Source organism: Diabrotica undecimpunctata, chromosome 4 (genome assembly GCF_040954645.1).
Source record: "Diabrotica undecimpunctata isolate CICGRU chromosome 4, icDiaUnde3, whole genome shotgun sequence".
Lineage (NCBI taxonomy): Eukaryota > Metazoa > Arthropoda > Insecta > Coleoptera > Chrysomelidae > Diabrotica > Diabrotica undecimpunctata.
This window is the reverse complement of record NC_092806.1, coordinates 160,298,149-160,312,041: the sequence shown is the minus strand read 5'-3', so window position 1 is coordinate 160,312,041 and position 13,893 is coordinate 160,298,149. Positions and strand designations below refer to the sequence as shown.

The window sequence follows — 13,893 nt, the reverse complement described above, 5'->3', positions numbered from 1 at the left end:
TACGTTTTTTTCAAACATTTTTGACACTTTCTCGATAGTTTCAAGCATTCTATTAAAGCATTTTCGTAACTATTTAGAGCATTTTGGACAGTTTACTTATAATAAATGAAGTACATTGATAAAATATGCGATTTATTTGAGTTTTATCTACGAAATAAAAAGCGAACACAACCTTTAATACTTTTATTTTTTTTATAAAATCTTAAACTTAATATCTTTATAACATATAAAAAATCTTCGGGTTAAAATAAGGATTAAAAATGAAGATAATTACAATGTATACAACGGATCGATTCCGAATAATTCCTGGAAAAATATACATCCTATATCCTACTGCATCTTTTAACTGGAAGCAAATAAGTACGTAGGCCACTTAAAATACCAAATCCTATTCATCACACTGTACGTAGTTCGCCGGAAATAGCCCGTACCTGTTTTTGCATAGTCCTCTCCACCACCCCGCATCGATCTAAAACAAAGTAAATAGCAATATTAAATTAAAAACAATACATAAGTATCACGAAATATCTGCTCAACCATAACAAATAATCGGTTCCTAAAAAAATATTTTTTTATTGAAGACAGATAGAGATGGGAAATTAGAATCGTTTGGCATTAGTAACTCAACTAATCGTTAAGAAGAAAAGTGTAACTCAGCGACTGGGATAGATCTTCCTCCTTTTACTGTGTTTTAATTACAGTGAAAGGGATTATTCTGGTCTATAACCCTTTGAAGCCCGATTTTTATTAAATTTAAAAAAAAAACAGGATTTTTGTGAAATTTATTTATTTTAGTATATTCTTAAAACAAATTCAGTCAAAATAAACAGTGCTGATCCTGAAGAATATCCTGTAGGATGTGATATTATCAAGATACCAGCAGCAACATATCGTAACAAAAAATTGAATGAGAAATAAAAACCAGGTAGCACTTCTTTCTTCCTATTCTTCCTATTGTTTTGCATGGAACGTTGCAAAACAATCTTTTTCGGGTTTGAGACAAAGTCCGACATTGCAAGATAAACATTTCCACTGTGTTCTGCTAACATATGCTGTCATACTGTAGTTGGCACATCTCAAATAAGTAGTTCTTTGGGGCATATGAAAAGACTTTGAATGATGCAGTTCCAAGGGAATATGCCAAGAATATTTTGTTTGCCGTTTGACCTGAAGAACCATTCTCCACCTGAAGAACCATCTTCAGGTCAAACGGTACAAAGTAAATTAAATGCTGAAATTATAAAAAGCTATTTCACACACATCTCTAAAATATATCTTTTTGAAAAATATATATAACTTATATAATTTAAATAATATAAAATATCACTTTCACATAACAAACAATCACATAATTTCTTATTCCTATTTCATCAGTTACTGTAATTTTTATCTTTATCTTTATAAGACAGCACCCTAATATGGGCTTTTTATAATTTCAGCATTTAATTTACTTTCTACCGTTTGACCTGAAGATGCTTTGCAAAGTGTAGAAAACGAAACCAGTCGTTTTGGTAGTAAAATTAAATTGATTGTGAGTAAGTCTTATTTTACTTCTTTTTACCTACTTAAAATGGACTCACACAAGCAACACATTTATGATTTTAAAAGAAATGTTTGTAAAGGTGATCATCTCAGCATACCGACTTTCGTCAAAGGGATAATGAGTGGAAATTTGAAATAGAGAGAATAGAGATGAAAAACACTACAGAACTCTATAGTGATACTTAGTCACTACAGAAATTGCATTCAAAAATCCAGTTCACTGTATCCTAAGATATTCTTTTTCCTCTTTTTCCACTTTTAAAAAGTTTACAAATTCTCCAACAATTATTGTGAAAAATCTTCGACAATCTGAACTTTTCATTTATAAAGAGTTCCAAAATATTTGTCTTAAACATATAAATACCTTGTCAATGTGCGTAATTACATCGTCAGGATCGAATGATATTTCGTCTTCTGCAGCAGCTTGATAGTCGTACAGTGCCACAGCAGTAACACCAGTATCCACTATTTCCTCTTGATACTCTTCTTCAGTCTCTTGTGGTATTGCAGCAGTTTCAGGTTCTGTAGGGGTCTGAAATAAAAATAAATTGTACAGAAATTACATTTTTCATATGTTATTAATAACAAACATCAAACAACACTTGTATCGAACTTGCTTATTGCGACGTAGCCCATATAACGGTTGCATCTCGAGACGGCGATGATCTGCCTTCGAGAACCTTCCGGATGTATCGACCGAGATGGAATCGAAGCACTAATGAAAGTGACTAGAGGTGGACTATTCCAGAATATTCTAGTACATATTAAATTGTATATATAAGTAGCGCTGATATTATCTAAATTAGTTGTTAAGATACTATCTTACTGTAAACTTATAAATAAATATATTTACATAAATTAGAACCGCTCGTTTTATTTAAAAACGGTACAATACTTTTGTATCAGAACCTGGAAATTTCGTTGTATAAATACAATTTGGTAGATAACTGAATCTATGATATCTTTTAGGAGTAAAGTAAAATGAAACAAATCAATAGAACGGTAATACATGGCGATGATGATATAATTTAAACATATAAAACTTTCTTTGAAAATATATTTTCAGTTTGTCCATTAAAAAATAAATACAGTTAAAAAAGTACCATTGGTAATATCATCATAAAACCGTTATAAGTGATTCAATTTTGACGTTTATTTATCAATTTATCGTCAGGATAGCACAGAATATAGGTAATTATAAAATTATGATCAAGAAATGAATGAATGAAGATATAACGCATTTTTGAGTTGTTTTGTCTGTCATTATGTACAAGTAAAGAATGAATGAAGATACTCATATCGAATTTTTGAGTTATTTTGCCCATCATCCAATTTTGACGTTGATATTTTCGCTTAGTGTTGCCAGATTGTCGAAATAGTAGAAAATTTAGGAAAATAAGAAATGATATAATATAACCTTCGACGCAAGGAAAATCGGCGCGGCAAATTGGCAACGGTTGGCGATGAACAGAAACGACTGGCGAAATAGACTGGGGAAGGTCAAGGCTCAACTAGAGCTGTAGCACCACTGATGATGATAATATAACTTATTATTTTTACTAAAAATTCGTATATCCTGAATTATTTTGGCATTTTGTTCTTTATGAAACACAATAAATACCTGCTTATTCACAGTATTTTAGGTTTGCCTAATCTGTTCACTATTTTTCAAAGATATTTAATGTAGATTATTGTTTTCTGGGTACCAAATTTATTCTATTTGAAATAGATTGAAACTAAAATTGGACTTGAAAGGAAATAATTTATTTTATATGTAACATCTTACCATTTCTTCAGCGGCAGCGGCAGTGGCGCTGGGTTTGCCCCTTTTTATTGTTGACACATCAAAATTTTCATATATATCATCAGAGTCTGAGTCATCCGGCTTTTGTTGCTGTAATTGTCTTAATAACTCCAATTCTTCTTGCATCTGTAAACAAAATTCACCAAATAAATAGAGTGCACTTTATTCTTCCACTTAAAATATCAAAAAAATTGGCCAAAACCTTCCCAATCAATACAATTGTCTTTCTGGCATTTGTTGTTGGTAGAATTTGACTCAGAGGGAACCAAGTCCGGCCAATTGTAAGGATATTTGAATAATACATGCTTCAAGTTTTTATCAACGGACTGTTTATTAAAAAAGAGTAATATTAATCCTAGTTGAGGTAAAAAGTATCGACTAATACTCACCATACTTTGTTGTTTTTCATTTTCAGTCTCTTCATTCTGAGCAAAATTCATTTTGGCCTGATCTAAGCGTTTCGGCTCAACAGTCTTCTCCTCAGGCTCGCTATTTTGGTTTTGCTGTGTTAAAAACGCAGTTTTAGATTGATCCAACTTCTTGACTGCCTCGGTGTTTGTATTTCCATTCTCTTTTTCTTTATCTTCACGACTGGTTTGAGTCAAAAACGCCGTTTTCGAATGATCAAGTTGTTTGGGAGAGACGACTTTTTCTGGAGACGAAGGAACAGGGGGTTCTTTCTTGACGTTAGCGAATAAGGCGGCCTTGGCGTGAACGTTTTTCCGGGGAGCAGTAGAAGGTCCTGTCGCTTCGGGTTTACTTTGTTGTGCCTAATAAAAAATATTTAAAAAATCTTAGAAGTTATACAGATAGAATTCTAAATACTTACCATAGTCTCGAACTTGGCTCTAAGATCTGAAGGTTTAGCACCACCTATATCAGGTTTGACTTTAGTGTAATTGGTTCCTACTTTTGAAGGGGGGTCGAAATTGGAGGCAGACTTATCGAAACGGTCAGTTTGCACACCAAACTTGCCCCCAAAGCCTTTCTTGTGGTCCAACTGACTTTCATGCTTTTGTGGACTCTCGTGGTGATCCCATCCCACAGCTGATTTGTCTTGTCTATCTGCCTGTACTCCAAATTTTCCTCCAAAACCGGTTTTGTAATCTGAAATATAATTCGAAAGTGAAAACCATACTCTTATCCATGTAGATTAGTTAAGACACCTTAACTGAGCAGGTTTACACCCCTTAGCTTAATGAGTCTGTTGGGATAGCCAATTGTTTCTAACAAAACTGTGTAAAAAGACTACAGGATCTCTTTACACTTTAGTTGAGAGTAAGAAAGGTTTCCAATGCTGTTGAGTTAAATTTTATCCTGTTACTGCCTATAACACTTATAGGGGATTGAGATGAGTGTTCTGTACCTGTCTGGAAAGCCCACACCTTATGGTGTCTAAGTTGCACATTCGTTACCTTTTGTATATAGTCCAAGAAATAAAGACCCTGCTTTACTAAAAACTGTTAAATTTCTTATTATGACTTTCTCAGTTAAAAAAAAATAAAAGCCAGGTAGATAAAAACAATAATTAAACCAAAAAACAATGAAATATTTTGCATACTAGAATATGTTACACCTGCTTATAAAAAATAACACAGAAAGAGCAACAGAATATAAGAAGAAAGTGATAGACAATAGAGAATAGAAAGAGTAAAGATAACCACAGAGGTGAAAGAAGAAAAAAAAAACAAATGCATTATATAGTTCACCATAACTGATCTAATTTAAACATAAAAACAAAAATATTGGAAAATGATCAACCTCGTACAGAGATTCATATTCTCAGAACAAATCAAAGTTATGATTGTTAAATACAACACCCTTTATATTATTTTAAATTTGAATTAACCTATTTCACATAGTAAACACCTTTTAATACAAATCCTACATACCTTTTTGTGATTCATGTTTTTCTACTTTTTCAACATGGTCCCAACCAACAGCTGACTTGTCCTGTCTATCACTTTGTACACCAAATTTCCCTCCAAATCCAGAAACGTAATCTTTCTGTGAGGCGTGTTTTTCTATTTTCTCCTTATGATCCCACGTTACTGCACTCTGAAAGAGATATATTTTTCATATAGATGTATGAATTACAATTATTCCATTGGATGTACACTAATATCAACATAGTTTCCTTCTACAATAATATTCTGATTCCAATGCTTCTCTAACAATTTGAATTGCAATAAAACTTCATCCAAAGTATTAAATTTCATACACAAATATCGAAATATTAAAAAAAACTAACCTTATCTATTCTGTCAGATTGTATTCCAAACTTCCCACCAAATCCAGTAGAATAATCCTTTTGGGAAGCATGTTTTTCTACTTTGCCAACATATTCGTGGCCTACAGCAGATTGGTCCATCCTGTCCTTTTCAATTCCAAATTTACCTCCGTACCCGTAGGAGGGATTGTGCTCTCCCTCCTCCAATTCCTTCTTCTTCTTTTTCGCATCAGCTTCTTCAGTTTCTTTTCTTAATTTTTCCATACTAGAAAGATAAATCTTTTGTTATATGTGGACAATGTTCAAACCTGTAAAATGGCTAAAGCTGTTCAAAATGTAATTAAAAAATGTGTAATGCAGGTTTCGTATCACAAAATAAGAACATGATCAGCTGTTTCATGATTTCAGTACATTAAAATTTTAGCAAAATGCCCTATATACACTATACAAATATCAGGATCCATACCTGGTACTGGCAAAAATATTTAGACATCTTAAAAATATAATCGAAGATCCCTGGTCGGCTCAATCTAGAGATGTGTAGTTCACCATCGAAATAGTTCAAATGAACGATTCTTTAAACTGAACTAATTGAACTAGTTCATTAATTTTCATAGAACTAGTTCACTGCGAACGATTTGCATTTTAAATTGTGTCTCAACTTTTAAAGAAGAAAATAATGAATGAATGAGATCATATATTTATTATTTTGTGAATGGGATGGTCTGACCGACTGACTAGTTTAAAAAAAGAAGTGCCGATTAGTCTCAGATAACAGATCATAATTCTTATGAACGTGACAATAACATAAACAGTTTTATCTTAATATCATAATGGTTCGGATCTTATGCCATGCCCATGCACTGGCTTGAACGTTGACATGCTGTACTGTTTCTCGTATTGTAATTTTGAAATAACAATTTTAAGTTGTGGTTAAAATGATTGATGCATCTACATAAAATATAATTTTATGTAAAAGTGAGAATGAAAATGTGTTATTTAATGTTCCTAAAAAATTCACTGATTTTTTTTGTAAGGTTCTTTTAGAAATAACCTAATATAGATACCTATGAGTATACGTAAATATAAAAATAAATCATACGTGAACCATATTTATATTTAAAACGGTTAATAAAAAACAAATCTTAATAATTTTTTGCAAATAAAAAAAATGTTATTTGCAAAACATTTGAGAAATAAATTTAAAACATTTAAACCTAAACATACGATCGAAAGAAATGGTTCCGAACGCGAACTACTTGTACGGTAGTGAAAGAGTGAAAGACTGACTGAAAACCGAACAAAACGCGCGGCCGGCGCCGAGCTTGTGTGATGATAAGACGAGACATCTGGCAACCAATTATGTTAGGGTTGGATTTCGATTTCGGTCCTACAAATAGTTCTTTCGCGAACTAGTTCACTGAACTAGTTCATTTTTGTGAAATAGTTCGCTTGAACTAGTTCGTCTAAAAGAACTAATAAGCACACCTCTAGCTCAATCTAAAAAAAATGAGTGCAGGGGTAATAATTGTTGGTTCAGCGGGTAAAAGTGTAACACTGGTCCTGTTAACTTTCTTTATCCCATAGATCCAACAAATCACAAACTCTCTGTTATATTCTGTAAACTACACTATCTAATTAAAGGGAGAAAATACTGGTATATAGCAAGTTAGTGAAGAGTTGTAGATTATGTTTGAAGTCCACAGAATGAACTGAAAGGTTTTGACAGGAAATTATGAAGGAAGGTTAGGGTTGGATACTTTTGGGAAAAACCTCATACATTCAAGTAGATAATAGACAAAGTAATCAAAAAGTAAGTGCAGAAGTTTGTACAGAATTAGAAAACAAGGAAACAACAGTAGAATTAAAACATTCTCTCGTTCTTCAAAAGTTACAAAATAATCCATCCTGCTATGAAACATGAATAAAAAAATGACAAACAATATGGATGGTAATGGTTATCTTGTGTCATTTATTATTAATATTTTTTCAAAAACAATATTATGACATATATCTTTTATAATCAGTAAAATAACAAGCCTTGACTCATTCCGATTATAAAAATAGTTTACATATCCCCCAAAACAGTGCATAAATCACAACAAATAGATAAATATACCAAATTATGAATCACTTGCCACGAAATTTGATGATTACGAGATTAGCAACTTCCTGGGTGTTTAAAATACAAATTTAAATATTTTTGTAAATGAAACTATTGTAAATTTACTTACTCTATGGCCCCAGCCGTTCTGCCTGAGCCTTCCACCGTTGTTGAGCCCCATCTTTGCTGTTGTTCGTCCACATCGTTAACAAAATCGGGATCAGTTTCCCATTCATCGTCCTCATTATTGTCGTTACTGATGTTTATTTGATGACCTGCAGCGGCTTTCCACATTTTAATTTGAGAAAAATTTATTTATAGGAACAAAATTATCTACAACTATTACTTATCAGATAAAATTAATTAACATTTACTACTATTTAAACTACGTGAACTGTTGATTTTTAGTTGTAACTTCATTATCTAGATAAAGAAAGGCCAACACCCGGGAGATATGACACATCAATGACACTGACATCCTAACCCTCTTATCTATGACTGACATCCATAGACTGACACCTGACCTGCTGTGAGTATTTGACGTTTACATTTGAACCACAGCACAGATAAACTAAACCCACCTAGATTGGTAACTAACAGCACACAGCACTAACAGCTGTAAGAGGGATAGCCAGATAAACACACGTTTTTATTTGTGCACCCTTCCGTTTGATGACACTGCTAGTCTCGTTCCTGTGCGTTATTCGTTGTCACTTTATGTCATTAAAGTCAAAGTGTTTTATTTTTCCATAAATACTGCAAAAAGGTACAATTTTAGACGATTTTTAATTATGAAATCGAACACAATACATGGAATAACAATGGAAACATGAAGAACTGAACAAAAAAGAATATTTTGTGTTCCAGATTGCATGGATATGCATAGACGCATGCGTCTATATTCTTTGCTCACAGTTGTGGCTCACAGTATATTGCTTTAAGCAATTTCTTTGAGCATTAAACTGTAGCAAGACCGTTTTCCAAGTCCACGAAATTATATGTATACGTTTGATAAATGAGTGAATGCTGCTAAAGGCACAGAATAAAAAACAATTGTTTATTCTGTTCTAACAGTAACAGCTCCAAATTAGAGAATGATTCCTTGTTTAAAGGATGCAACAGAAACTATAACAATTTTCGTGTATGCGCTAGTCATTTTAAAGAGGAAGATATACCTAATCAAAGTTGGACAAAGGGGCATTAAGAGAACGGCTGTTTCGAGTTTGGTTTTACCACGATAAGGATCAGGTAAGAAGACCAAGACCAGGCTTGTATTCACATAAAACTTGACTATAGAATGACAAAACAATTATTTAAATCCTGACAAGTTCTTGTCACATTAAGAAGGCTAAATTATACTACACTTGGCTTTTATTATTATTTCTTGTAAAATATATAACACAACAAGAAAATCCAAATAGTATACGAAGAATAGATATTATTGTATAGGATAAGGATTTTTTTTGTTATTTTAGGATTTGATTTACCCTTACTTTAAAATGAGTTTACAATCTTAGGTATTTTTCGTGCCTTTTGAATTTAGTCATGTGTATATATATAGTTACGCACCCTGGCACTAGGTGATGCGCCAATCGTCGTTTTACCTCTTAACATAGGACTGGCGCTGCTAGGTGGGAGTGTGCTGTTATTTTAATTACTGGTTTTTGGTTAAACCCAAATATTTCCTAAATAGTTTTTTCTTAAAAATAACTTAACATGTATTATTACTACTGAACTATTAAGAATAACTTGTCAAAAACTATCAAAGCCGTTAAGATTACTATTTATAATAATGTTCATATTCGTATCACTTCATATCAATATTCATGTTTGACAGTGTTGCACGATTTTCAAATATAAAAAACACTTAACTGGTGGTTTTAATTACTTGTTTTGATATTTTGATTATACCATATCTTGGATATTTACTACCATTTGCATTTGAATATTTGCTTCCTTTATCAGAGCTAAGTTATAAGAATTTATAAGAAAAACCTTTCAACATTTGGGTTAAATATAAACACCCCGTTCCCAATTTGTGAACATATTTTTAATTTTACAAATGATTCTTGGATTGTTTGTATATTTTCGGTAATCGCTTATTATTTACTGTAGTTCGGAATCCAGTAAATAGCAGTTTAATATGTTTTAAAATCGCGACTATAATAATGAATCCTCAATAAATTTCAAAGGAACAAATTCGGGAACGGCGTGGAATGTGGAGTACCCTTTTATTTACTTCAATAATTTCTCATTTTATCATCGCCCTTGTATATTCCAACAGTTTTTCGACTTCTACACATTTCTGAATTTTATTTTGTGTTTTTGACTTCCTTTTTTATCAATATTTGAATATGTTTCATTGTTTTCTCCATATATTTTCTTCTTTCGTTCATAAGATTTAAAATTTCTTGGATCCCCAATTCGATATTTCTTAGCAAATTGATTTTTCTTTTACAATATACTTTTTATATTTAATTCAATAAATTTTTAATTTCTACATGTTTTGTTTCAGTTTGTTTATAATTTCATATACTCCCAGGAAATGTTACAGCATAGGCAACGCAGGTACGGAAATTTTGACTAATGAAAAAGTAAAAAAAGGCGCCAATTTTACTGTTTTTTGAGGTTATAATTTTACAATAAATTATAAACAAAAATAATTCCTACATAAATGATAATAAATAATGTTTGGTGAAAAAGGATTTGCTTTAATAAAAGAGTTATCTAGAAATGAAGACAATTTACCGCCCTATAATGTAAATTTGCTATTATGTTTTTGAATTTGATACTTTTTGTGTGTGAGCGCAAAATTATCTTACTATATAATTTTCTTTTTTAGACTGAGTTGATAAATGCTGTTACTCGGGAAACTCAACAATTAACCGATGAAAATATTGCAGACGCGTAAGTAAATCAAATTATTAGATAATGTAAACTTTTTTTAATTTAGGTAAAATATCAAAATAGACAATAGTTTTGATTATTTATGTTACCGCTAAACCCCGAAATTGGGTAAAACTAGTTTTACCCAGATACTTTGGTGGGATACAAGGCAAAGGAGATTGATAACTTCTTGATTTATCCGGCTCATTCTAGATGTCAAATGGATAAAGCAGTATATACATCGAACACTTGATATAACTATATATTAATTTTTACTCCAAATTAGAAACGGTTTTTTATTTGAACCGCGTTATATAGTATTACTCGGATAAATTCAGAATACAACGAAATATTCACAAATATCCTTAGTTTAAAAATAAGCTTCACCCACTACGCTGGGATAATTCTAACTATCTAGTAATTCTAGTGTTCTCCTATATTCAGGTTTTAGCGATAACATATTTATTTATATCAACGAATATAGATGCATATGCATCTATATTCGTTGCTAATATTATGAATACTTTATTGAAACCTTTGAATTAACATTTAATATTACATATTTTAGCCAGATTTCAGCAAATGAAACTGGCGAATCAACGCTATTAAACACGATGAGGATCCGCAATGCAGCTGTGAAAAGAAATACTAGGTGCTTAATGGCATATCATTATAATCGTCTCAGATGTCTCCGAACAATGAGATGGGAGTTTGGAAGTATTTTGCCGGCTGATATAAAAACAAATTTAAATGCAGATGAGATAGAATGGTTTACAAAATATTCCAAAGTTTTGGCTGTGTATATGAGGCAAGTATATGTATCTACATGCCAATCTAAATAAACAATTGAATACTTCTATTAAGAAACACACAGCATAATTTTTTCTATTTCTAGTTCATTTTTTTGTACAGAATTTATAAAAATGTTTGATTTATTATTATTAAAAAATATAAAATGATAAGCAATGACAGGAATGACTGTTTTGTTCTGTGCCCAATATAGTACAGATTTCTATTGTCATAGTTATACAAAATATAATTTGATATTAAAAATAAAAACAATTTTAATAATTTTTATATTAAGTATTTAATTTTTAAAAGCATGTTTTATAAAATTAGTAAGTTTTTATGTTGATTGAATAACCCAATGGTTTTTACAAGACTTTAATTAAATCATAAAGTTTTAACCAGATTTTTACTAAAATATAAACATTTTACCAGCATTTTAAACAACATTTTGAATAATTTACCAGATTTTGGCAAGATTTTTATAAAAGCTACTGACTTTTTTTCAAATTTAACTTACTTTAGTGTAAAACTTTAGCTAGAACTAGAAGTTAATGATGATAGGTTATGTGAGGTTACCTTCATAACAGAGACCATTGCATTGTATCCTCGCCTAGAGCATAGCAAATAAATAATGCATTTATTTTACCTGGCAATCGATAATATGGTACGATCCAATGGTTCGAGGGAGGGCTTGCACTTAAAATATTGATAGAAAAACATTACGATTTAATTGAAGAAGTAGGATATTTTAAACACATTTTAGAACGAGACAATTTTGGAAAACATCCATCTTCAGACAAGTTTATAAAAAATTAGTTTACTTTCAACAAAAATACTAGTAAAATAAACCGGATATGTGATATAAATAGTCACAAAAAAGAATAGAAATATAGACCATTTTGTCCTGGTATAAAACCAAAATATAGTTTACAAGCAAAAGCAGTTGATGTCAACTGAGCGCTCACAACGAGGCGCTGACCCTCACTCCAACCATAGGACGGTACCATATTTTTGATCGCCACGTAAAATACATGCATTTTAAATGAGAGTGTTCACTGTCACTGCATGCTCTAAGCAAGGATACAATGCAATGGTCTCTGTTATGAACATACCCTGAGAGCAAGATAGCACATAGACATAATACAAATAGACTGACTGCTGCCATACAGTCACGTTCCCCCATTGCGAGAGAGAAACAAAGTAGTCCCTGCATCTCCTTGTAATGGACTGAATTTATCGACCACGTGACCTTCTCATTGGTCATTTAGGTCATGTGATCGATAAACTTGGCAAATTAGAAAGAGACGCAGGGACTGCTTTGCGTCAGTTTGTCTCTGTCGCACTGGGGAAACGTGACTGTATTGTAGCACTCAGTCTATTTGTATTATATGTCCATGAGATAGCGTAACTAGGTCAGTGTTGGTTAGGTTAAATTGTGTACTTTTTGCATGATTATAAAATCTTTTCATCCATTTCAGGTCTATTGGAGAGAATGGAGTCAACCTAGCAGTAGATTTCAAGCCTCCAAAGGCGTTGTACATCGAGGTTCAGTGTTTAATGGATTACGGAAGGTATGAACTAAGTGATGGAACTACGTTACTTTTAAAGAAAGATACTAGACACTATTTGCCGAGGAGTGAATGTGAGGAACTCATTAGGCAAGGAGTTTTTCAACATGTTGTGTGATTATGTTTTTTAAATAAATTATTCGATTCTTTGTCTATTATTTTATTTATTTATTTATTTAATACACGGGATAACCCATAACCCCACTAACAGTTTAAATTACAATATACAATATCACAGTTAGGATTCAAAACTTGAAATTACTTATAATATAAAATCAATATTAAAAAGTTTAAAAAAGTTCAAAAAATGAGATTAAAATCTTACATACTAAAAAAAACAAACAAAATATAACAAGAACAAAATTCAACAATCCCAATATACATATCACAAAGCAAGAGATCTTTTTAACTTTTCAACTTACTCTTGCATTCTAACTTCAGCCACATGCATTTTTTGATCTTCTTTCTTTTAACTACCTGACATACAGTTATGTACATTTATAGCAGCTTATAGAATTTTCCTTTGGATCTTTCTGTCACATAACCTACCAGTCGCCTTCTTCCAATTCACCTGTGTCTGATCTGTTGTCTTGTCAATATGTATGTAATTTTTGAAGTTATACTTCTATACGCGCGCTCCACGTTGGAAATTTGTATGGGAGTGAATCTGTGAAATCATTACATTTGTAAGATAATGAGTAAGAGAGACAGAAGATAAATTTTCTCTCTCTTCCTCTCTCGAATATAAAAATGTTCCTTTTGTATATATAATTTAATATTATATATATTATATAAAGATATATATACATATAATATTATATATATATATATATATATATATATATATATATATATATATATATATATATATATATATATATAATAAAATATTTATTAATATTATTTATGTGATATGTTTTGTATTATTTATTAAATGTTCATAATTATATTAGTCTTTTGTATTTCAAAA

At 31.3% G+C, this 13,893-nt stretch overlaps 2 protein-coding genes across 2 annotated transcripts; one reads left to right on the top strand and one right to left on the bottom strand.

Moving 5' to 3' along the window:
• Positions 1-168: 168 nt before the first annotated feature.
• On the bottom strand, positions 169-8,175 carry Cortactin (cortactin). The gene is made up of 8 exons (XM_072530811.1): positions 7,811-8,175; positions 5,598-5,841; positions 5,239-5,404; positions 4,176-4,453; positions 3,736-4,116; positions 3,329-3,472; positions 1,907-2,074; positions 169-469 (listed from the first exon to the last, which is right to left on the bottom strand). The coding sequence occupies exons 1-8, from the start codon at positions 7,972-7,974 to the stop codon at positions 389-391; spliced, it is 1,626 nt and encodes a 541-aa protein (XP_072386912.1). The 5' UTR covers positions 7,975-8,175; the 3' UTR covers positions 169-388.
• Positions 8,176-10,283: 2,108 nt separating this feature from the next.
• On the top strand, positions 10,284-13,072 carry LOC140438546 (DNA replication complex GINS protein PSF1-like). The gene is made up of 4 exons (XM_072528205.1): positions 10,284-10,439; positions 10,523-10,587; positions 11,135-11,374; positions 12,834-13,072. The coding sequence occupies exons 1-4, from the start codon at positions 10,368-10,370 to the stop codon at positions 13,039-13,041; spliced, it is 585 nt and encodes a 194-aa protein (XP_072384306.1). The 5' UTR covers positions 10,284-10,367; the 3' UTR covers positions 13,042-13,072.
• Positions 13,073-13,893: the final 821 nt, after the last annotated feature.

Bases quoted from the DNA above. Each gene is read 5' to 3' on its own strand.
- Cortactin (XM_072530811.1), bottom strand. From the start codon at position 7,974: ATGTGGAAAGCCGCTGCAGGTCATCAAATAAACATCAGTAACGACAAT. The intron at 5,842-7,810 runs GTAAGTAAATTT...TTATCTTTCTAG, and splicing joins AGAACGGCTGGGGCCATAGA to TATGGAAAAATTAAGAAAAG. The intron at 4,454-5,238 runs GTATGTAGGATT...ATTATATTTCAG, and splicing joins AAAACATGAATCACAAAAAG to ATTACAAAACCGGTTTTGGA.
- LOC140438546 (XM_072528205.1), top strand. From the start codon at position 10,368: ATGTTTGGTGAAAAAGGATTTGCTTTAATAAAAGAGTTATCTAGAAAT. The intron at 10,440-10,522 runs GTAAATTTGCTA...TTTCTTTTTTAG, and splicing joins ACAATTTACCGCCCTATAAT to ACTGAGTTGATAAATGCTGT. The intron at 11,375-12,833 runs GCAAGTATATGT...CATCCATTTCAG, and splicing joins GTTTTGGCTGTGTATATGAG to GTCTATTGGAGAGAATGGAG.